This window comes from Mya arenaria, chromosome 2, assembly GCF_026914265.1.
Source record: "Mya arenaria isolate MELC-2E11 chromosome 2, ASM2691426v1".
NCBI classification, from domain to species: Eukaryota; Metazoa; Mollusca; class Bivalvia; order Myida; family Myidae; genus Mya; species Mya arenaria.
In genome coordinates, this window is record NC_069123.1 from 32627875 (window position 1) to 32655659 (window position 27785).

Genomic DNA, 27785 nt, shown 5'->3' on the forward strand with positions numbered 1-27785 from the left:
TTGAGTCGCGTTCCAACCTTTGCGGAGCTTTGTTTTGAACAAACAATCAAATTGAGATAGGCTTGTGTCAGAACGCTGCTAAACGCTGTGATGTGATGATGATAACAATATCATTCGTCAAATTTTGTCAATAATCGATTAGATGACGCGCTTGTTTAAAAGAAAATCATGAACGGGTACTATACGGAATATTATTCAACTAATTTTCTAGCGCAATGCTGTGAAGATACACATTTGTCAGATTTTTAGATTACAATCATGAAAGATTGATCGCTGGATTTTAGCTAAAGATTAGATAATAAATGCTACAGAATTTATTGCTCGATTTATTCCAATCTGCGATCGGCTCTGACGTGCCGCAATTACGCCATGTTCAAAAGTTGGAATTTCTTTGCATTGGATATAAATATTCTTGGATAAATAAATATAGAATTTACGAGAAATAGCTTACCATCCCAAAGAGTGAAGCAGAAAAAAACCAATACGAACGTCTCAAACACATTTTGGAATTTTGCGTTCTTGTGAAATGGATTTATAATAAACTTACGTGTTGACGCATAATTTTATATTTCAATTGAATTCACCAGGTGCTAATTATTTAAAAAATATATCAAAAATGCTGTTCATTTCACAGCGCACACCGGTATATAAGTCAAGAAAATTAACTCCGTGTGATTCGAAATTTATATGCTTCATATGATAAAATAAAAACAGAAGAATTGGAATTGCTGTTGATAAGATACAGAGAATAGATTTAATTTTCTCGCCGGAGTTTTAAAATTGTAAAAAAAAAAAATAATAGCAGAATAACATGTTAATACAAATTCATCTTAGCCATATTACAAATCGATTTGTTTTGGAAAAGTGTCATCAAGTGAAAGAAAATGATACCAGTTTAGATGAAATTTTGACAATTCTTCAGTGAGTTTTAAATCTCGAAAATCCGTCTGTTAGTGTATTTTAGATAAACATGCGAATTGTACGGGCCAACTTCGGATTCCACAATATTCAAGTGTTGATTATGTTCGGTTTATTAATTGTATTCACTTTAATACTCCGGGTGGATTGTGGCAAGAAAAACAAAGACAAGGGGAAGAAAGGCGGCAGCGCCGGCGGCGGCGACGGACCGGAAGAGACGGAAGCCATTGAGCGTCTGTCGAAGGTGTTTGGCATCGAGCATGCGCCGCAGCACATGGTGGGAGCGACCCCGCCCCAGTTCATGCTGGAGTTGTTTAACGATATTACAGACTCGGGTGGCCTCATCAAAAAAGGGGGACCCTACAACGCTTCCACCGTCGTCAGCTTTCCAGATAGAGGTAAGAGACCGGTGACGCGGGTATCATAATAGTAGCTCGGAGTGGGGTTAAAGCTACACTCTCACAGTTTGAGCGGTTTGACCACTTTTTATTTTTATTTTTCTTGTCTTGGAATGAACCAATTTTAGCGTAAATGTATGGAAACCAACGACTGCTGACAAAAGATCAGATCGCAGTTTTTCATATTCACGTTCGAAAAATGATGTTTTTGGCTAAATGTGTTAAAAATGCTTTAAGAGATAATGAGTTTTTCATCAGTTTTCCAAACAATTGAGATCTGTTCTTTTCTGGGCTATATGACTGAATTAAAGGCATTGATGCCAAAAGCAGCTGATTCTGAGACAAAAAATAAAATAAGTCAATACTGTCAATCTGCGAGAGTGCTGCTTTAGCATTATCTCTGGTCCGTTGTATGTGATGAACTGGCTTAGTTGCCAGTCATCGAAATTGAAGTTTATTCTTGAACTGCCCGATTACTAGTATAATTTTGTTCGTATATATCTAAGATGTTCGTGAAGTTACAAGCCTGAAATTATAAAACATATAATACAAACATAGTTTTACAAATCCGGGACTGGGTCGGGCCTACGGGCTTGTGCTTATTTCGATCACGTTGTAACCGGGAAATGTGAATACACCGATAACACCTGGCCGGTTACCTTTCCCCAGAAATGATGGGCCGGTTTCCCTTTTCCCCAGAAATGACAATATAAGAAAACAACAACATACGACACGTCGTTGTATGAGGGCAGTCCTTTCAAAAAACTGGACCCAAGAATACTAGATTAAAAAGCAACAATTTCACTAAAATGTCTACCAAATGCGTAAGTTTAAACAGTTTATAAGCCCGGCCTTATTAATTTTTTTTCTCTTTTAACCATATGCAATAGTTAGAGCTGTAGGACCACTCTAGATGTCATTCATTGCAGGTCTCGCGTTTTAGGTACAAAATGACTCCTTTGGTGAACCGGTTGGGACAAAACTCCCATTTTGGATTTAAAATTGTGTTTGATGTGACTCGGTCAAGCCATAATGCAACTATTATAGGGCGCGGGGAGACCTTTATAAACTCAACAACCACAGCATTGTATTCTCTTAACATGTACTTCAACGGGAAGCGGTCTGCCTCCCAAATATATCTAACTTACTTTAATATACATTTGACAAGATTCCATTTACTTAAATTTCCCTTGCGTCACATATCGCTCATATTTAAGCCATAAAATTCGAATTATCCAATTATGGATGCCGAAAAGGCGACGACGTGGGGGTTTCACAATGTGATTGCACGTATGTCTTCTTGATCCTATCTGTTATAGTGTCATCTTATATCAACTTTTGAGCAAATAAACCCCAATGAAATCTGAGGAGAAATACACCATGCAAGAATATAGTGTTACTTTATCCTATCAAAATGACAAAATTTTAATATGTCTTTGTGTCCGTACATTACGGTTGTCCGGATTATTGTCTGAAGCAATTTTATTTTTATGGGTCTCAAACCGGCGCAAAATTAAATTGACGGCACAATATGTATCACTGACGGAAAAATAACTTAAATAATTTGTCACAAAGCTGTATATGGTATATTGCTTATTATGGTGTGTTCTCCAACATACATTTAAGGTAGGCTATCCATCATTAGGATTCACAAATGTGTTAGTGCATTTTAGATATAAACCTGGATAATATTTCTATGTTTATTTTTATTGATTAACCATTATATTAGTTCTGCATGGATTATATTTTTGAAATAAAACTATAACGATATGATATAATAAAGGGGTGGGGGTGGGGGTGGGGGGAAACAAAACATATATAACAATTTTATAAATTTGTTTCTGAAATACACAATGACCCGATTGTTCAAAAGATCGTTAAAGTTAACAACGGTATTAACTGGGTCGTTGTTAACTGGGTCGTTGTTAACTGGGTCGTTGTTAACTGGGTCGTTGTTAACTGGATCGTTGTTAACTTTCGAATCTTGAATTCTCTGAAGGTTTTATGGACACACATGTGATTTGCGGTGCTTTACACAATTATTAAGACAACTGATTCACCTATGCTTGTTTTACTTAAATATATCAGCAAATCATAAACTAGTCCACCTTTAAAAGTTAACAACGATTCCGGTAACAATGTTGTTAACTTTAACAATTTTCTGAACAATCCGTCCAATAAGCTCTCGGTTAAAACTTTTAACATTTTGTTACTTTCAAATGAAACTTTATCAGTAGCAATTTCTGGTTTAAACGATGGATGGATTACCTACATTAATGTTTAACCGAGGTTAAACTCGAGTGTACATGCATTCCTTTAACAATACATGCAGTAACTGTATGAGCCCCAAAACGTTTTCTCTCACTTTTCTTTATCTTTACATTTCTCCAGTACATTTTAAAAACGTTTACAAAAAGGGTAACAAAATATTTCCTAAATGACAATTTTCGAGTCATTGGGTACCTAATCACGTAGTTTAATCTCATAAACAAAAATTAGACATGAAATGGCTGTTTTCAACTCTTCAGTAGATTTTTATCGCAAAACGTCACCAACAAAAAAGGACAAAACTCCGCAAAACTTTCAGTTCTTAAAATGTTCATATCCCCTTTCAATTCTTGTTTCCAAAATCAGATCCCGTGACACTGAATGATAAGCCTTTACAATGCGAGAAACCAAAGGGCCAATTATGTAGACGCAAATTATAGGATTGGGTCCCGTCCATTTGTTAGTGATAGATTATTTACAAAGATTTTTTCTCTAAATGTTGCACTTTAATCATTCCGTTTGACAAATGACCACTGATTTAAAGGTTTGGGGACTAAACACCAAATTCACTTGGCTGCATGTTGTGACATTAAAATAAAATTATGTCGGCCACCAAAAAATAACGTCGAACAGAACACCACTGGTCGTTGGAATTATCATCAATACACTGTTACCAATACACCATTTACCACCATCATCGTCGTCGTTGTCACCATCATCATCATCATCATCATCACCATCCTCCTCCTCCATCTCATCATCATCAATAACTATCAACATCATCATCATAATCATCATCATCATCATCATCATCATCATCATCATCATCATCATCATCATCATCATCATCATCATCATCATCAGTCGTCGTTCTTCGCGTCGTCTTCGTCATCGTCATCGACATCATCATCATCATCATCATCATCATCATCATCATCATCATCAATTCACTACCATCATCTTTACCATCATCATCGTCTCCCCCCCCCCCCCCTCTTCGCATTTTGAACCAGTTTTCATACAAGTACTGCGAATATACTTATATATCAAAATTCCATGCATATAATTCACTCCACTCCACCAATTTATCATTGCTAGAAATATTCGATTGAAATCAGCTTCACCAGTTTCTTATATTTACCATCATCTTCTCTGCGTAACGCCTGATTGATATCATTTCTAAGTGGTTTCTGAATCCAAGACATTAAAATATAATTTTCAATTAGAAGCTGTGTCATTCCCGCGCTATGCATGGGTTTTTAATTGAAAAAAATCTCTGATTATAATGGGATTATAATTGACAGTGCTTGCATTCATGAAAGATGCTCTTGAAATATCTTTCAAATCTTTTATGAACCGTTTTTCATTGTGCTATAACAGACATACACTTATAGATTTTTTTTTCATTTTTTGATTACCAAATCTTTCGAATTTATTGTTGAAATACCTTGATACTAGATCACCAGTAAGTGACAGACCAGCAACAGCTACATGACTGGTGGTGTTTGGTGTTAGTAGTATTAGTTGTTGTCCTCGATGCTGTTGTTGTTGTTGTTGTTGTTGTTGCTGTTGTTGTTGTTCGTTTTTAGCAGTGCTTTTTAAATAACTTTTCATTCCTGATAGATACTATAACCTATGCATATAACCATTTAATAAACAGACCGTTTATATAACCAAAATTAGGGTTTGATGGTAAAAAATATCTTTCATTTTAACGTTTTGATTATTAAAACGTGAATGTGATGTGATATTATGTTTAATATATATTTCTTTTCAATTCTTACAATCTTTTTTTTTTAATTAATAACATTTTATCTCCGATCTGACAGAAGATAGTACGTAACCCATTGTCATAAAACAATGTTATTAATTATCATATAAATAGCACCTCTTATCATTACTCACCTTCAAATATTTCAACTATTCTTACAAGGACAATTTTCCCATAAAGTGTAGCTATCATGGGATAAAAAGCTTTATTAACATAATATGCGTAAAAAATAGGTCTCAAAAACTCCCACCCTCCCATAGAGAGCGCCTATTTGCACCAGAGAAAAGTCAAATAAGTTAAACGCTTGATTTAAGATCCCCATTGGTTTTAACTTGCCAGTAAAATAATGGACCAGCTGCTGTTCAATATTTGTATGGCAAATTATTAAATAAACATTAAAATGTTACATGTTAGTGTTCCATTAGTATTTGATTCTCAATAAATAAATAATAACCTCGGAAAATAATACCATTTAGGAAATCGTTACAACTCGGCCATCTCCGGCAAAACTTCGAGATTGTAAATTCTGTTGGACAATGGCAGAGGTGTTCCGATTGACCACTAAGGCATTTACTGCATTTTGATCATGCATTTACCGCATATTTAACAGTGTTAAATGAACGAAAATACAAACTTTCAACTGTACACGTTCTCCCAATCGTAACAACTCGGCCATCTCCGGCAAGCTTCGAGATCGAATCTCCGGCAAGCTTCAATTCTGTTGGATAATGACCGAGGTGTTCCGATTGACGTTCTCCATTGTCGAGTGTACCATTCAGAAACATTTTTTAACAAAACACCCAAATCTGTAACCTTGTCCATGCCTCTTTAATGTTCTACTATCCCAAAGTGTCTAAAGCCGAGTTCTTTTTAAAACACCGGTGCATGCTAACCATTTTGTGCTCATTATAAATGCATCTGTTATGTGAATAATTGCTTTTTGCAAAATAAGTTATTCATATCGCAGAGAACACTATAATTTACTAACATCAGATCGATTACACTGGCAAACCCCTTTGCCCCTTTCTATTGGCCTCCGGTAAGAAAATTACAGTGGGCACAATTTGATGGTTCCACCCCGCGGCTTTGAAATGCCTTGTTCCCGAAACATCTGAATGTTTTGCATACGCAAGCAATAAAGAGGACATGGGTTTCAATGCAATTAAAGTTATTTTGGAATAATGAAACTGTTTGATTCCCAAAATTGATACAATATCTAGATAGCTAAAATATTAATAAGATGCTATAAAATGACAACGAAAACATAATTTTTGGATGAAATATTTTACAAAGACAAAGATTTTGATTGTACTGTATGTGTATTTTATACAAGTAGTCGTATGAAATCTAGATCCAGTGGGCCTACATCAATACAATCTAATTAACTGGCCATATTGCACTACATATTGAATACATTACACACATCCAAATTTGTCAGTATAGTTTAGTGAGTTAAGCTGTAACAAGCGATGGAAAACCTGTAGACACAAAACGTCCATTCTATCCTTAGTAATCTACCATTCAACAAGCCATAGTAACTAGAAGCAACAAAACTTCCATTCTACTCTTAATAACCTACCATGCAACAAGCTATAGTAACTAGCAGCAACAAAACTTCCATTCTACTTTTAGTAACCCACCATACAAAAGCCATTGAAACCTTGATGCCACAAAACGTCCGCTCTACTCTGAGAAGTCTAAGCTGCAATAAGTCATGGTAACCTTGCATATACACAACTGCTTTTCTACGCTAATCTTCCATCCAACAAGTCATTTCATTGTACTGTCAACTCTTAGTGGATAAAATAAAGTTGGTACTCTCTGGTTGCTCTGATTATGTTTACTTGAAGTCAGTTAATCAACAACTTACTTATCTTAGGATATGTTAAAAAGGCCCTTCCCCGAAGCATTTCGTTGGGTTTTAATGTCATAAGGTACCAAGCAAAACTACGTCTTTTATTGGTTTAAAAGTCTGGCATTAGCACCATGATTTATTTGTTATGTTTTATACCGAATGGCTTATTTTTTGCAATTTGATTTTAAAATGACACTCCTTGCCCGGCTGTATCGAAAACTGAAGCACGTGTATTGGGTCCAATATTTAAGATTAGATGGATCTTGCAAATAATCTGGGTTTGTTCGTAAACACACATGGTCCTAGAGTGTCGCCCTGACTAACACCTGCGAAACAGCCACGAGTGTCAAGAGCGCTGCTTACAGAGGGAGGTTCTTTTTGTTTACCAAACACCTTGCCAATATAAGCTGTATTTATGCGATTCATTTACATAAGACTTTCGCTAAAGTTGCAACTGTTTTTACTCAAATAAACTCAAAGACGTGATCACAAGAATGAAGCTCTTCAATTGACTCTGAAAGAAATCATTTATTCCTATGATAGTAAAACAGAGCTTGCCATTGATTCCTTCAATAAATGCTATCCCACGGATTTTAACATTGCCCATTCATATAACAAGATGCCTCGTCTTGCAATGATGGGATTAATAAAATACACAAACAAAAGTGTCACTTCATTTTGACATCTGTACTTTTCTATGAACCTTCCAGATTTCCTCATAAGTCCAATGTTATTAGTTTACATATTACGAAGTGTAAATAATTACTGAAAGCGAGAGTACCCAGATGGTATGACTAGTAATACATTTAGGAGATCGTGGGACATGTTGACTAGATTAGGTAACACATCTGGGCTATCTAGATCTTACAATGGAGACTTGCTCTACCTGTATACGTGTATTTGCCATACCTTGTTTAGAGACATGGCTTCTTTTGCTTATTATAAACACTTTGATGTCGCCGCTCCATGGGGTCTATGTATGTTTGGATGTCAACAAAACGGTTGCCGCAACCACCTACAAATATGTGGTGAAAAGTATTCAAATGAAATGCGCTTGCATCTTTAATTCATATTTAATACCCATTATATAGATTCATTTCAGTTCTCAGTTTTCCACGCATTTAATGGACTAAACTATGGATTTAAATGTATTACGTTTTAGAGCAAAAAAATGTCCTTTAATTAATGACGTATTTCTTGGAGCAACTTTTAGAAAATCTCCAGTGCAATTAAGTGCACTATTAGGCCTTTTAATCATACAGTTTAGATATGTTTCGAAATATGAGAAGGATTTTAACTTTTGACGGGCAGATATAATATAGGTGGGGTATAAATTAGCAACGAAAATGAGAACTTTGCGTAGACACACCTTTTGCTAATATGTTATAAGCACAAGTGTCAGGTTTTCCAAAAAAGGTAACTAACTACACTTCATTTCTAGTAATACAACGATATCAACATATCCATTAGAATGCAGAGAGACACAAAATAGCTTGTAAATTGAAATAGTCCACCCCAGCTCAATTGAAATTTAAGTGCGTTTTCCCATAGACCTTATTTTGAAATGAACTTTTAATCCCAGTTAAGGTGATAAACTCACTTCATATGACGTATGTATTGTTATGAATTATTAGCTATATTAGGCTTATTTGACCAAACACACCGATAAGACAATGTTTTAGTCATATTTGGGCGTTTGAACGCCCATAGACAAATTTCGATGTCTAGTTGAGTACTATGTAGTATGAAAGGTCATTGAATCCATGCGGTTTCATTTCATTCATTTCTTTTGTAGGTGATATAAATGCATGCGTTTTGTCAGTATCAGTTGGTAGATCTCTTAGGAGTATTGTTTTTGCTCCTCTCTCTTTCAACTCGGGACAATGCGTGTCACAGTCGCTATGTTAAACGATTTGAACACACCCAAAGTCAGTACAAAAAAGTACTCAGTCTGATAACAAATGAGCGTATTTTGAACCATGTGGACAAATATCAAACGTCTAGTATGATGTACAATGAACACATGTAATATCAAGCCTTCCTCTGTTAAAATATACGTTTCGCCCCTGCTTATTTTCATATGTACCGAAACGGTCATTTTTGTCAACTATTCACGACAGCTAAGCTGCAGGCTTTTCTATTCTCCTTTGAAGCTATATTGTGAAATTTTACCTTAAATATACTATCAAAATGTTGTATTTATTTGGGAGAGTCAACTTGCCGGGTATATTAATGCAACTATTCTATTTGCAAGTAATTACTAAAAATCACACACAAGCACATGAAAATACTCGAGTCGCCTTTGTATTGCAGCTATCCTTTACTTCAAACACTAAACATTAAAAAAATGCAAAGTCACCATCTGTTTGCTTTTTGACAAACATGTATTGAAATGGAACACTCAAAAATGTTCTTTGCTCAGAAGTTGTACGCCAAGGTCTTTCAGAAGTGTGCATGGTTGAACACCTGTTAGCTGAGGTGGGTCCCCCCAACCTGTTTGATGCATGTCTGAAAAACTCGGAACTGATCCATAAATCAATTGATTGGGCATGAGAAACGACCGAAAGCATGTGAAATATTTAAGACTTAGTGACAATGTTTCAGAAATCTCCAGAAAATTAGCAAAATAGAGCCATGAAATCTTGATAAAGCACTGAAAAGATTAGTTTTAAAACTATAAACATCCGTTTATCGCTACCTCAAAAAAGTTTCTAAGCCAATAGGATGATCCTTGTAATAAGATATTGATAGTACGAAATCGCTTATGGGCAATAGAGCCCATTAATTTGAATTTAACAATAAACCCCACTTGAATCTTAAGTAAACTTTTGGTGGAACACTCGAAGGTAGCATCTGTTGGATAGCTATTAACAAGTTAATCTAAGCCCATGAAGCCAGCGATTAAAACATTTCGTCAAGGAACCCAGGTGGTAGCTTTTCTATGTAGTGGCGCTTTGACAATGGGTCGGCGCGTGAAGCAAATAATCAAATTTATTTGCCGATTTACATAACGTCCTCTCATTAAAACATTTTCAAGTACCTTCAAGTGGGGAAAAGTAGTTGTATTGAAGTTGAAACTGCATTGTAGAGTAAAAACGATTACAAGCCAACTACCAAAATCCTACCTTGAAATAACAAAATCAAACATTTCGCGGTCCAAGGGCCTGCATAGTTTTATTGTAGGTCCCTATATGCTTTGCCTCTAGAACATTTTTCTTAAGTTCCAAAATAATTTTCTACATTGTTCACGTTTATTTAAGTCTCTACAAAAATAGCAAGTTTGTCCGAATACATCAACAATAACGAAAAACATGAAATTCTGTCTCCTGCTTCATCAATACATTTTCTCATAATATGGTATACATTTGTAACTGAAATGATTTTAAATAGTGTCAAGTTTTGTAAAAAAAAAAAACGTATTTTTTTTCTATCCGAAATGAGGCTTCCTTCTTTTATGGTTTTATTAAAGGACCATCAATGACAATTTTGGGTCGTTTAAATATATCAATGACAATCGAATGTGGTTTAAATATATCAATGACAATCGAAGGTGGTTTAAATATATCAGTGTCAATAGAAGATGACTTAATTATATCAATGACAATAGAAGATCGTTTAAAATAGGAGGTGGTTTAAATATATCAATGTCAGTAAAATATGGCTTAAATTTATCAATAACAATAGAAGGTGGTTTTAATATATATTGATGACAATAGAAGGTGGCTTAAATAAAAAATGACACTAAAAGGTGGCTTAAATATATTAATGACAATAGAAGGTGGCTTTAACATATTAATGACAATAGAAGGTGGCTTAAATATATCGATGACAATAGAATGTGGCTTAAATATATTAATGACAATAGAAGGTGGTTTAAATATATTAATGACAATAGAAGGTGGTTAATATATCAATGACAATGATAATGGTTTAAAACTTTAAATACATCAATGACAATAGAAGGTGGTTTAAATATATACTCCCTTTAACTTTTTTTATCAAACAATGGGTGTTATTCGATACTGATCTTAATTGGATCTAAGAAAGATATAGCTAATCGGATTGCTCTATATTAATCACCTTAACGGTGAATAGAGTCTTTGCCGTATGATTAATTAAATTGACTTGGGTTGCATATTGAATACAACCCCTGATTGATAGTTGTCCTTTGTTCAGATCTTGCCATCATTATCCAATGCTGAGGACTACACATTCTTTAAACATGTGTATCAGCATTTTCAACTTCTTAAGAAGCGTACGTGTACTTCGACACTTACATTTTAGCTCGACTATTCGAAGAATAGGTGGGCTATACTACTCGCCCCAGCGTCGGCGTCCGGTTAAAGTTTTAGGGCAAGTTGGGATTTTCACTTATAAGTCCAATACCCTACCTTCAATTGACTTAATACTTCACACAGTTGTTCAGAGCCATCACATGGTGAGGTTAGATAACTCCATATTATTCTTTACACAGATTATGGCCCCTGATTGACTATGGAACTTAGGTTAAAGTTTTAGGGCAAGTTGGAATATTTATTAATAACTTCTATACCCTTTGTTTAATTGACTTAATACTTCACACAGTTGTTCAGGACCATCACACAATAAGGTTACATAACTCCATATTATCCTAAATACAAGTTATGGCCCCTGATTTACTTAGGTTAAAGTTTTAGGGCAGGTTAAAGTTTTAGGGCAAGTTGGGATTTTCACTTAAAACTCCAATACCATTCATTCAATTGACTTAATACTTCACACAGATGTTCAGAGCCATCACATAATGAGGTTAGATAACTCCATATTATCTTTTATACAAATTATGGCCCCTGATTGACTATGGAACTTAGGTTAAAGTTTTAGGGCAGGTTGGGATATGGTTTAATAACTTTTATACCCTTCATTCAATTGACTTAATACTTCACACAATTGTTCAGGACCATCACCCAATGAGGTTACATAACTCCATATCCTTAATACAAGTTACGGCCCTTGATTGACTTAGGTTAAAGTTTTAGGCAAGTAAAAGTTAAGGGCAAGTTGGGATTTTAATAAAAAAAAACTTCCATACCGTTCATTAAATGCACTTAATAAAATTCAAAATTATTTATGACCATCTTACAACAAGAAATATAACTCCGTTTTAAGCCTAAATACAAATTATGGCCCTTGATTTTTTTGATTTTTTTTTTAATTTCCTTTGAAAGGCATATTTGTTTATTCTTAACCACATTTTCATAACGGGAAATCAAGTTATTTGAATGACTTGCGTCATTGTTTGGGCGGGCTGGTGGGAGGGCAGCATCAAAGTCACCTTATGTATCGAATTTTTTTAGTTAGGTTTGACATTAAGAGACCAAACTTGGTATTATTACATCGTTATTGTATTCTAAGTCAAAGCGGCGTAGTCGAGCGCGCTGTCTTACGACGGCTCTTGTTTGTTGAGGACCCATTGTTATGAACTAGTCGAGTCAAAGGGACGCAAAAAGAATATGCGGTTACCTTTATATTAAGAAGTTGCAATGAAGTTGCTCGGCTTCCTTCATTATATCTTAATCCTTCCCTTTTCCAGCACCCCGCTGCCTTTTTGTTTGACAGACTCAATTATTTGATATAAGTATAAAAAAAAACATAATTGTGACACTAGAGTAGATATAACAGCTTAGGTACATTACAAAATATTCGTATTGAAAGTAGCTGAAACACATACAATAAAAATTGGCCATTGCAAGTGCCCCATTAAAGCTCATTCAATGAGCATCAAATGTGCCCTTTCTGATCTAGCACCTTGTCCTTCCCAACCCCTGACAGGAGCACTGCAACATCTACGTAACAAGAAGAATTTATAGATTTTATATGTATGTATAAACTGTTAAAAGAAAAGCTAAACAAATGTACTGAAGGAAATAACACCTCGAATGCACCAGTCAATTGTACCCCCCCCCCCCCACACACACAAGGTCGGGGAATAGCGGAGACTTTGCAAAGTCCGGGTAAACGAACTGCTGGTAAAATCCCCGCCAAATGCCTCCACATCGCAGGGACCCCAGGTAAGGCCCATTCCCCTCTATTTTTGGCGCGAAGACAAAACCACCGCATTCACCCGGCACTGCGGGGCCACCTGAGGGTAAAAAACGGCCCATTTCCCCGGCTTTCCCCGGTATTCTCCCGGACACATGGGGGTGGGGGCGTGGTTAAATTGATTGATGCATAACGAACCAGGACGTCTATACTCGTGCCACTATCTCAAAGCTAATTTGTCTGTTTCAGCATACAACAAGGAGATGCATTTCTACTATAACGTATCAATGCACGCTAGCGAGCAACTGTTGGAGGCTGAGTTTCACTTGTTCCGAATGACACCGCTTGCCAATGAAACAAGACACGCCCCACAAGGCCGCGTGTCACATCTAATAGAGGTACGTAGGGCTTGAGAAATATTAGTTAAACTGTAGGTTATCATTGCAATATTAAGAACATACGCAGAACAAACACGTTAATTACATGTCAGAGATATTAACAATATCTAGAACATACGCTTTAAAAGACTGACAGGATAAGTTTAGAACTTACATTTTTAGGCAATATTGTAACAGTGTACAATACTTTTTAAGAAAATGCGCGTTCAAAGACTGATTTGTATTAAAGGAAAATAATGACCATAGTTTATACATTGCATTGGATCAGGACGTTTGACCATACTGAGAAAACGTGTCAGTAGCAAACTTAATCATATTAAGAACATAGGCATACGTAGACTACATCGCATCACGCAAACTTGACCATAGTATGAACATATGCGTTCTTGACTACATTGCATCAGGCTAATTAGACCCTATTAAGAACATATGCGTTCATAGACTACATTGCATCAGGAAATCGTGACCCTATTAAGAACATAAGCGTTCAAAGACTACATTGCATCAGGAAATCGTGACCCTATTAAGAACATATGCGTTCAAAGACTACATTGCATCAGGAAATCGTGACCCAATTAAGAACATATGCGTTTAAAGACTACATTGCATCAGGAAATCGTGACCCTATTAAGAACATACGCGTTCATAGACTACATTGCATCAGGAAATCGTGACCATTAATAACATACGCGTTCAAAGACTACATTGCATCAGGAAATCGTGACCCTATTAAGAACATACGCGTTCATAGACTACATTGCATCAGGAAATCGTGACCATTTTAAAAACATACCCGTTCAAAGACTACATTGCATCAGGAAATTTTGAACCTATTAAGAACATACGCGTTCATAGACTACATTGCATCAGGAAATCGTGACCATTTTAAGAACATACGCGTTCAAAGACTACATTGCATCAGGAAATCGTGACCCTATTAAGAACATACGCGTTCAAAGACTACATTGTATCAGGAAATCGTGACCCTATTAAGAACATACGCGTTCAAAGACTCAATGCATCAGGAAATCGTGACCCTATTAAGAACATATGCGTTCAAAGACTACATTGCATCAGGTAATCGTGACCCTATTAAGAACATACGCGTTCAAAGACTACATTGCATCAGGAAATCGTGACCCTATTAAGAACATATGCGTTCAAAGACTACATTGCATCAGGAAATAGTGACACTATTAAGAACATACGCGTTCATAGATTTCTTTGCATCAGGAAATCGTGACCCTATTAAGAACATACGCGTTCAAAGACTACATTGCACCAGGCAATCTGGACCCTATTAAGAACATACGCGTTCAAAGACTACATTGCATCAGGCAATCTTGACCAAATTAAGAACATACGCGTTCAAAGACTACATTGCATCAGGCAATCTTGACCAAATTAAGAACATACGCGTTCAAAGACTACATTGCATCAGGAAATCTTGACCATATTAAGAACATACGCGTTCAAAGACTACATTGCACCAGGAAATCTTGACCATATTAAGAACATGCGTGTTCATAGATTACATTGCATCAGGAAATCTTGACCCTATTAAGAACATGCGCGTTCAAAGACTTCATTGCATCAGGAAATTTTGACCCTATTAAGAACATGCACGTCCATAAACTACATTGCATCAGGCAAACGTGACCATATTAAGAACATACGCGTCCATAAACTTCATAGCATCAGACAAACTTGACCCTATTGAGAACATTCGCGTTCAAAGACTACATCGCATCACGCAAACTTGACCATGTTAAGAACATACGCGTTCATAGACTACATTGCATTAGGCAAACATCACCATATTAAGAACATACGCGTTCAAAGACTACATTGCATCAGGAAATCGTGACCCTATTAAAAACATACGCGTTCAAAGACTACATTGCATCAGGAAATCGTGACCCTATTAAGAACATACGCGTTGAAAGACTACATTGCATCAGGAAATCGTGACCCTACTAAGAACATACGCGTTCATAGACTACATTTCATCAGAAAATCGTGACCCTATTAAGAACATACGCGTTCAAAGACTACATTGCATCAGGCAATCTTGACCAAATTAAGAACATACGCGTTCAAAGACTACATTGCATCAGGCAATATTGACCAAATTAAGAACATACGCGTTCAAAGACTACATTGCATCAGGCAATCTTAGCCATATTAAGAACATATGCGTTCATAGACTACATTGCATCAGGAAATCTTGACCCTATTAAGAACATGCGCGTTCAAAGACTACATTGCATCAGGAAATTTTGACCCTAGTAAGAACTTGCGCGTCCATAAACTACATTGCATCAGGCAAACTTGACCATATTAAGAACATACGTGTTCATAGACTACATTGCATTAGGCAAACATGACCATATTAAGAACATACGCGTTCATATACTACATTGCATTAGGCAAACATGACCATATTAAGAGCATATGCGTTCATAGACTACAATGCATTAGGCATACCTGTACATTAAGAACAAGCACGTGCATAGACTTCTTTGCATCAGGCAAACTTTGACCATATTAAGAACATGCACGTTCATAGACTACATCGCATCAAGCAAACCTGTACATATTAAGAACATACACGATCATAGACTACATCACATTAAGCAAACCTGTACATATTAAGAACATGCACGTTCATAGACTACTTTGCATCAGGAAAACTTTGACCATATTAAGAACATGCACGTTCATAGACTACATCGCATTAAGCAAACCTGTACATATTAAGAACATGCACGTTCATAGACTACATCGCATTAAGCAAACCTGTACATATTTAGAACATACACGTTCATAGACTACATCACATTTAGCATGCCTGTACTTATTAAGAATATACACGTTCATAGACTACATCGCATCAAGCAAACCTGTACATATTAATAACATGCACGTTCATAGACTACTTTGCATCAGGCAAACTTTGACCATATTAAGAACATACACGTTCATAGACTACATCGCATCAAGCAAACCTGTACATATTAAGAACATGCACGTTCATAGACTACTTTGCATCAGGCAAACTTTGACCATATTAAGAGCATGCACGTTCATAGACTACATCACATTAAGCAAACCTGTACATATTAAGAACATGCATGTTCATAGACTACATCGCATCAAGCAAACCTGTACATATTAAGAACATGCACGTTCATAGACTACTTTGCATCAGGCAAATTTTGACCATATTAAGAGCATGCACGTTCATAGACTACATTACATTAAGCAAACCTGTACATATTAAGAACATGCATGTTCATAGACTACATCGCATCAAGCAAACCTGTACATATTAAGAACATGCACGTTCATAGACTACATAGCATTAAGCAAACCTGTACATATTAAGAACATGCACGTTCATAGACTACTTTGCATCAGGAAAACTTTGGCCATATTAAGAACATGCACGTTCATAGACTACATCGCATTAAGCAAACCTGTACATATTTAGAACATACACGTTCATAGACTACATCGCATCAAGCAAACCTGTACATATTAATAACATGCACGTTCATAGACTACTTTGCATCAGGCAAACTTTGACCATATTAAGAACATACACGTTCATAGACTACATCGCATCAAGCAAACCTGTACATATTAGGAACATGCACGTTCATAGACTACTTTGCATCAGGCAAACTTTGACCATATTAAGAGCATGCACGTTCATAGACTACATCACATTAAGCAAACCTGTACATATTAAGAACATGCATGTTCATAGACTACATCGCATCAAGCAAACCTGTACATATTAAGAACATGCACGTTCATAGACTACTTTGCATCAGGCAAATTTTGACCATATTAAGAGCATGCACGTTCATAGACTACATCACATTAAGCAAACCTGTACATATTAAGAACATGCATGTTCATAGACTACATCGCATCAAGCAAACCTGTACATATTAAGAACATGCACGTTCATAGACTACATAGCATTAAGCAAACCTGTACATATTAAGAACATGCACGTTCATAGACTACTTTGCATCAGGCAAACTTTGGCCATATTGAAAACATGCACGTTCATAGACTACATCGCATCAAGCAAACCAGTACATATTAAGAACATGCACGTTCATACACTACTTTGCATCAGGCAAATTTTGACCATATTAAGAGCATGCACGTTCATAGACTACATCGCATTAAGCAAACCTGTACATATTAAGAACATGCATGTTCATAGACTACATCGCATCAAGCAAACCTGTACATATTAAGAACATGCACGTTCATAGACTACTTTGCATCAGGCAAATTTTGACCATATTAAGAGCATGCACGTTCATAGACTACATTACATTAAGCAAACCTGTACATATTAAGAACATGCATGTTCATAGACTACATCGCATAAAGCAAACCTGTACATATTAAGAACATGCACGTTCATAGACTACATAGCATTAAGCAAACCTGTACATATTAAGAACATGCACGTTCATAGACTACTTTGCATCAGGAAAACTTTGACCATATTAAGAACATGCACGTTCATAGACTACATCGCATTAAGCAAACCTGTACATATTTAGAACATACACGTTCATAGACTACATCGCATCAAGCAAACCTGTACATATTAATAACATGCACGTTCATAGACTACTTTGCATCAGGCAAACTTTGACCATATTAAGAACATACACGTTCATAGACTACATCGCATCAAGCAAACCTGTACATATTAGGAACATGCACGTTCATAGACTACTTTGCATCAGGCAAACTTTGACCATATTAAGAGCATGCACGTTCATAGACTACATCACATTAAGCAAACCTGTACATATTAAGAACATGCATGTTCATAGACTACATCGCATCAAGCAAACCTGTACATATTAAGAACATGCACGTTCATAGACTACTTTGCATCAGGCAAATTTTGACCATATTAAGAGCATGCACGTTCATAGACTACATCACATTAAGCAAACCTGTACATATTAAGAACATGCATGTTCATAGACTACATCGCATCAAGCAAACCTGTACATATTAAGAACATGCACGTTCATAGACTACATAGCATTAAGCAAACCTGTACATATTAAGAACATGCACGTTCATAGACTACTTTGCATCAGGCAAACTTTGGCCATATTGAAAACATGCACGTTCATAGACTACATCGCATCAAGCAAACCAGTACATATTAAGAACATGCACGTTCATACACTACTTTGCATCAGGCAAATTTTGACCATATTAAGAGCATGCACGTTCATAGACTACATCGCATTAAGCAAACCTGTACATATTAAGAACATACACGTTCATAGACTACATCGCATCAAGCAAACATGTACATATTAAGAACATGCATGTTCATAGACTACATCGCATCAAGCAAACCTGTACATATTAAGAACATACACGTTCATAGACTACATCGCATCAAGCAAACCTGTACATATTAAGAACATGCACGTTCATAGACTACATCGCATTAAGCAAACCTGTACATATTAAGAACATGCATGTTCATAGACTACATCACATTAAGCAAGCCTGTACTTATTAAGAATATACACGTTCATAGACTACATCGCATCAAGCAAACCTGTACATATTAATAACATGCACGTTCATAGACTACTTTGCATCAAGCAAACTTTGACCATATTAAGAACATACACGTTCATAGACTACATCGCATCAAGCAAACCTGTACATATTAAGAACATGCACGTTCATAGACTACTTTGCATCAGGCAAACTTTGACCATATTAAGAGCATGCACGTTCATAGACTACATAACATTAAGCAAACCTGTACATATTAAGAACATGCATGTTCATAGACTACATCGCATCAAGCAAACCTGTACATATTAAGAACATGCACGTTCATAGACTACTTTGCATCAGGCAAATTTTGACCATATTAAGAGCATGCACGTTCATAGACTACATCACATTAAGCAAACCTGTACATATTAAGAACATGCATGTTCGTAGACTACATCGCATCAAGCAAACCTGTACATATTAAGAACATGCACGTTCATAGACTACATAGCATTAAGCAAACCTGTACATATTAAGAACATGCACGTTCATAGACTACTTTGCATCAGGCAAACTTTGGCCATATTAAGAACATGCACGTTCATAGACTACATCGCATCAAGCAAACCTGTACATATTAAGAACATGCACGTTCATAGACTACTTTGCATCAGGCAAATTTTGACCATATTAAGAGCATGCACGTTCATAGACTACATCACATTAAGCAAACCTGTACATATTAAGAACATGCATGTTCATAGACTACATCGCATCAAGCAAACCTGTACATATTAAGAACATGCACGTTCATAGACTACATAGCATTAAGCAAACCTGTACATATTAAGAACATGCACGTTCATAGACTGCATCGCATCAAGCAAACCTGTACATATTAAGAACATGCACGTTCATAGACTACTTTGCATCAGGCAAACTTTGGCCATATTAAGAACATGCACGTTCATAGACTACATCGCATCTAGCAAACCTGTACATATTAAGGATATGCACGTTCATAGACTACTTTGCATCAGGCAAATTTTGACCATATTAAGAGCATGCACGTTCATAGACTACATCACATTAAGCAAACCTGTACATATTAAGAACATGCATGTTCGTAGACTACATCGCATCAAGCAAACCTGTACATATTAAGAACATGCACGTTCATAGACTACATCGCATCAAGCAAACCTGTACATATTAAGAACATGCACGTTCATAGACTATATCGCATCAAGCAAACCTGTACATATTAAGAACATGCACATTCATAGACAACATCGCATCAAGCAAACCTGTACATATTAAGAACATGCACGTTCATAGACTACATCGCATCAAGCAAACCTGTACATATTAAGAACATGCACGTTCATAGACTATATCGCATCAAGCAAACCTGTACATATTAAGAACATGCACATTCATAGACAACATCGCATCAAGCAAACCTGTACATATTAAGAACATGCACGTTCATAGACTATATCGCATCAAGCAAACCTGTACATATAAAGAAAATGCACGATCATAGACTACATCGCTTCAAGCAAACCTGTACATATTAAGAACATACACGTTCATAGACTACATCGCATCAAGCAAACCTGTACATATTAAGAACATGCACGTTCATAGACTACTTTGCATCAAGCAAACCTGTACATATTAAGAACATGCACGTTCATAGACTACTTTGCATCAGGCAAATTTTGACCATATTAAGAACATGCACGTTCATCGACTACATCGCATCAAGCAAACCTGTACATATTAAGAACATGCACGTTCATAGACTACTTTGCATCAGGCAAATTTTGACCATATTAAGAGCATGCACGTTTATAGACTACATCACATTAAGCAAACCTGTACATATTAAGAACATGCATGTTCATAGACTACATCGCATCAAGCAAACCTGTACATATTAAGAACATGCACGTTCATAGACTACTTTGCATCAGGCAAATTTTGACCATATTAAGAACATGCCCGTTCAAAGACTACATCGCATCAAGCAAATCTGTACATATTAAGAACATGCATGTTCATAGACTACATCGCATCAAGCAAACCTGTACATATTAAGAACATGCACGTTCATAGACTACATCGCATCAAGCAAACCTGTACATATTAAGAACATGCACGATCATAGACAACATCGCATCAAGCAAACCTGTACATATTAAGAACATGCACGATCATAGACAACATCGCATCAACCAATCCTGTACATATAAAGAACATGCACGATCATAGACTACATCGCTTCAAGCAAACCTGTACATATTAAGAACATACACGTTCATAGACTACATCACATAAAGCAAACCTGTACATATTAAGAACATGCACGTTCATAGACTACATCGCATTAAGCAAACCTGTACATATTAAGAACATGCACGTTCATAGACTACATCGCATCAAGAAAACCTGTACATATTAAGAACATGCACGTTCATAGACTACTTTGCATCAGGCAAACTTTGGCCATATTAAGAACATGCACGTTCATAGACTACATCGCATCAAGCAAACCTGTACATATTAAGAACATGCACGTTCATAGACTACTTTGCATCAGGCAAATTTTGACCATATTAAAAGCATGCACGTTCATAGACTACATCACATTAAGCAAACCTGTACATATTAAGAACATGCATGTTCATAGACTACATCGCATCAAGCAAACCTGTACATATTAAGAACATGCACGTTCATAGACTACATAGCATCAAGCAAACCTGTACATATTAAGAACATGCACGTTCATAGACTACATAGCATTAAGCAAACCTGTACATATTAAGAACATGCACGTTCATAGACAACATCGCATCAAGCAAACCTGTACATATTAAGAACATGCACGATCACAGACTACATCGCATCAAGCAAACCTGTACATATTAAGAACATACGCGTTCATAGACTACATCACATTAAGCAAACTAGACCATTTTAAGAACATGTGCGTTTATGGACTAAGTGTATCAGGGAAACCTGACGATATTTAAAACATACGCATTTTTAGACTAATTGCATCAAGCACACTAGACCATATTAAGAACATACGGATTTTTAGGCTACGTAACGTCAGGCAAACTGGACCACATTGAGAACATACGCTTTTATAGATTACATTGCATCATGCAAACTTGACAATAGCATGAAAATGCGCGTGTTTAGACTACATATTACGACGGTAAGGAAAGCATGACCATGTTAGAGTTAGAGCATGCACGTTTTGGAGACTAAGCTTGACCCTATTTAGATTTAAGAACACGTTCGTTTGGTGGCTACATTATATTTTGAATGTAACATTACGCCTTTTTATTTTACGTTTACACTTCGAGGGCTGAATGCGAAAAGGTTCTAAATGACATTAAATAAAGAAGCAGATGGAACCTTTTCGCTTTCACCCCTCGACTTGCTTTTGATTAATGAAAGTAATGGTCAATTTAGACTGCTGGCCCTGTGAATCATGACATAGTTTCTATGAAAAAACGTTATCATTATAATACATTTAATTGTATTTCATCGTTATAATTTTCAGGTAAAAGTATATCAAGTCTTGGATCCAAAGAATATGTACTCGGATATCGGGCGCACTTTGGTCGACCAGAAACGGGTCAGTGCGCATGCGCGGGGTTGGTTTATCTTCAACGTGACCCGTGCAGTGCGAGACTGGGCGTTTCAAAAGGCTCCTAACCATGGTAATTGTTTACGTTTCTGTTAAAGTTTCCTTATATAGGCTTTACCCAATGATTTAGATGTAAATGCATTAAACGCCAAGGTTGAGCGAAATAACGGCACCACTTCGTTTTTGTAACCTTTCTTGATCACACGTATATGACAGGTCCAGACAGTTTACGTTTATTTTAAACGGTCCCTGGACTGTTATTATGCTAAACCGTTTATAGAAACTGACTCATCATGAATAAAATATCTGACAAAAACCTTGCCTTCCTTAGTGTCAGTCTCAGACAAAACTAGCATCCATGCGGACCACTAAATGTTGCCACACGCAGAGGAAGCATGTCTGTCAATCAAAGAATTGCATTTATATACACCAGTATATTTGGTAGCGTCTCGAATTTCTCTTTCAAACATATTTGGTAGTTTGATGTGTTTCATGGGCAAACAGGTGCTTGTTGATTCTAACTATTTGTAAAAAGAAATATTATAACAGTCTTGTTGCATCACTAGAATATGTTATGATTGTTATTGAATATGAATTAGAATGGCAGCAAAAAAGTCTTAACATCGTGTTACAATAATGTTAAGGCTTTGATATTTGAGTTGTTCCAAAGTGTGAATCTCTCAAAGTTTAAAAGCCGTTTTTTTTCGAACGTACTTCAGCGCCAGTGTTGCACAAATAAATAATTTGTTTTTTTGTCTAAATAAGTGAGATCATCATTGAACTAATGATTCATCTTTTGTTTTTACATAAAATATTTCTAATGAAGAATTCAAATGATTTTATGGACTGTAACAACTAATTTTTCAGGGTTTCTTGTGATCTCGAAGGCGCTTTACGGACAAGATCTGGGTGAGGCGGACGTTCGGTTTGCCCAAAGAAAAGCACACCATGACACAAAACAGCCAATCCTGGTTATATACACGGACGACGGGAGGCAAAGGACGCCGCACTACATTTCGCCACAGGACCAAGGTGGGTTGGGGAGGGGGTCCAATATGACTTAGTTATTTAAAAACAACAACAGAATACCACTTCAGTTGGTGCTAGGGGCGTTGTGACACTGTTGTTCATATGATAACTGATTAATATTTTTTTTTGCTTCATTGCTGTTTATAATCCAGAGTGTCTTTCGTCCAGAATATATTTATCAGTTTTCAAAAGTAACCGGTCGCCAACAGTCAACTGGCACGCATCATGTCGGTCTCTCCAAAAAAAATAATATCGGCAGTCGGATAAAATTTAATTAGAGAATTGGAGAGGATGGGTCAGTTTCGATGTTCGCGTTTCATCGGCAAAATCATGACCTCTGCGTAATAATGCTCGACTTATTTCTTCTTATTCCATGTAATGAAAACCAACAGGTAGTCTTGAAAGCATTATCAGACAGCATTTCACTTTCAGGAGGTAACATTTCAGCGCCTGTCTCTTCTCTGATAGCAAAATCATCGGATAATCTCGGCTTCTGCCTCCATCTCGTAAAACTGATATAAAACTAATCATTATATCTTCAGACACACAACTGTATTGGCAGAATATTTACAGACTATTAACAATCGCGAGACGAAACGCGTTTTTCTGAAATTCCCTTGTTTTTGTCAGAAATTATTTCCAGTGGGATTATTACAAGACGTTATTGTTTAGAAAAAACTTAGATGAGACGGTGCCGAAAGAATTGCGTTTCGTACAGGAACCTGCTTTCACAGTTGTGCGGAAAGAATAATGCGTTTTGTGGAGACAAATAATTCACTATTATCTCACGTTATGGCGTCTTCACCACGGTGGGGTCTAGTCGGGACGATTTGTGGGTCTTCAAAACTTATTAGCTTGAATTTGGTAAAGCTCATGTTATATCTACGACTGATTGTATCCCTTAGTAGGGTGCCACCAATATTCTCTCATGTCTTAATAGCATAAAATTAAAAGGATTTGAGTAATTGTTCTTAGCGGTGGAAACGTATTTTAATGGAATACTGGCGCTTGAACCGTACTCAAGATAACAGCGTCTTAAGTTCATTTGTGGAAGGAAATAATTCGAAAATAATTCCGACTGGATTATGCAGTATAAATTATAAACAAAATAATATATAAATCAATCGTTTTGAAAATGCTTTGTTTTTTCCAAGACTCGTGTCTCATGGTTAATTGAACGATTCATTCATGCGCCATTTGATACAGTGGTAGGAGACCGCTGCACTTCTGTTCTTATTTGATAATCGTAGACAGGGTAACTAATGTAAATCTTTTCGGCTCATTTCTAGTATTACCATGTCGGAGATAACTTAAGCAAATGAAATTAATTCGAAATAAAAAGAACCGTTTTATAGACACGTGCTGTTTTTCAAAAGCAACGACGGCAGAAACCACTAAAACATATGCAACCAATCCGCGATTTTCAATTGTATTCGAAAATCAAAGGAATAGTTTATAGACACACGCTCTTTTTCAAAAACAACAACCGCAAAACGCACTTAAACAAATCCATTCCTTATTTTCGCGTAATAAATTTCAGTTATAAAACAAACTATTTCTTCAGCTCTTGTTAAATTGATCTTCAAATCAAATGAATATTCGGGAACAGTTAACTACCGTAAGCCCGGATTTAATTTACACCATCAACATTGAATAAATCTAATATGTGTTAATTGTCTTTTGAGCTGGTGATGATGTTTCAATGTTGTAAAAAGATCTTACTAAGTATATGTATTAAAATGTCCTAATTCTCCACAAAAGGGCTAACCAAGTGCGCATGCCGAAACTATAAGGTTCGAGGGAACGTGTTTAGACCTGAACTGTTCCTAGACATTTGTTTAGCATAAACAATAATATTATTCAAAACTACCAACTCTCCAACGATTTTGGCTTGAAATTGTCTTACATACTTATATGTGGTAAAATTCAATATAATTTGTAACCTTATCCTTTATAGTCATGCCTCAGTGATTCCAGTCATTTTATTGGCCAGTTTGTTTTTACAGGCCAGTCAAAACACTCAGATTCTACTCCTAAATTTAAGTTAAATTTAAGTTTACAGCCCATTGAGTTGTTCATAATGCGGTTCTTGATTAATTTCAGAATACAAAGAGATAACAAGAGACATTCGCCGACTGGAGAAAAAATACCAACGCAAAATGGGATACAATTATGACAATGCAGGATTACGGAATGCCATCAAATTCTTGAACGAAAAGGAACGCGAGGAGTACGGTCATCCATTCTTTGCTCCTAAATCTGACTCAGAAAATGCTGAGAATAATTCTAGAAATAAGAGGAGTGTTTCTAATTCAACCAATAAAAAGCGTCCAAAGCGCGATCGAAAGTCAGATCAAAAAGACAAAAGGGACGCGAACAGATATAGTCGGCGTCGACGTTCGTGTAATCGACGTCAAATGTACGTCGATTTTGACGAAATCGGATGGGCGGGTTGGATAATATCCCCAAAAGGATACAATGCTTATCATTGTAAAGGGCCATGTGAGTTTCCGTTAGGACAGAGTCAAAGACCAACAAATCATGCTACAGTTCAAAGTATAGTCCACGCGTTGCGCGTTGGGAAAGGCGTAACAACACCTTGTTGCGTTCCCAATAAGCTTTATTCCATTAGTTTATTATATTTTGATGATGCTGAAAATGTGATTTTAAAACAATATGATGACATGGTTGCGGCAAGTTGTGGGTGTCACTGATATTTGTCAAAGGGAGTCAAGAAGATGAAGTTAAAGTGTTTGTATAAAGCCAGTATTTATGGTGACCGAAAGGGGCCATATTGCGAATGCGCAGGACTCGTGATGTGATGCGCAATGTTATTGTTGCGCTGTGCTGTTTCCGAAAGACAGCTTTTTTGTTTTGCGTCGATAAATTCATCATAAATAATTTTGAGGCAGTTCAAATTATATCTGAAAGTTTGTGATGCTAAATTTTAGTTGATCAAAGTATGGCCCTAAACGGAGGCGCTTCTACATATGACTTAAACCGACTCGTGGCCGTAAATATGCCCGCAGCAGAGACGTAGCATAGGCAAACTGTCATCAATGGTAAAGGACGTAGCTACATAGGGCTGTCCAATGCCGTATTCACGACCAACAAGAAAAACGGGTTTTAAGGTTTAAATGAAGAACAAGACCGTGAAGTTGACTATATTGAAGTCAATTACTGGTATGACGAAAACTAAGTGAAGTGTTATTGTAGTGTTGTTTAGTATGACAATGCATTTTGGGTTTTTTAAAGATAACGTGTGCATAAAAGGACACAACAATACAGTTGGCCAACAGACAAATGTGCCTAGATTTAGTAATACATGTAGTCTAATAAAGCTTTATTGATAAGTTGAAATACAAATAATAAAGTTCCCCAATAGAAAAACGCGTCTAGATTTAGTTAAAGTATAGTAAGGCTTTCATCAGACCAAAATCTATGTACGAGTAGGTGACTTGACACATCTTGTTGTATATATTCATTTCCGTCATATGACCATATTATGTAACTTTTGACAAGTACTTATTGGCCAAACTTGAATGTGTAAACCAAACAGGTTTTCATTGCTTTGCCATATTTATGTTTTGTTTTGACATTTGAAAATTGCTATTTGTTCTGTGCAGATGTTGTTATTAACTGAATAAAGAAACAATGACAGAAATGTTGTTATTACGTGACAGATGTTATTATAAGGAGAATAAGTAAACATTGACAAACATGTTGTTATTACGTGACAGATGTTGTTATTAGGAGAATAAGAAAACATTGACAAACATGTTGTTATTACGTGACAGATGTTGTTATTAGGAGAATAAAGAAACAATAACACTTATGTTGTTAATAGGTGGCACATGTTGTTATCAGGTCAATACAGAAACATTGACACACA

General features: G+C 36.2%; 1 protein-coding gene across 1 annotated transcript; it reads left to right on the forward strand.

Annotated features, from left to right (window-relative positions):
- On the forward strand, positions 1–27690 carry LOC128220490 (bone morphogenetic protein 3-like). Its single transcript, XM_052928914.1, has 5 exons — positions 1–1316; positions 13478–13626; positions 22778–22937; positions 23732–23896; positions 25997–27690. The coding sequence occupies exons 1-5, from the start codon at positions 971–973 to the stop codon at positions 26605–26607; spliced, it is 1431 nt and encodes a 476-aa protein (XP_052784874.1). The 5' UTR covers positions 1–970; the 3' UTR covers positions 26608–27690.
- Positions 27691–27785: the final 95 nt, after the last annotated feature.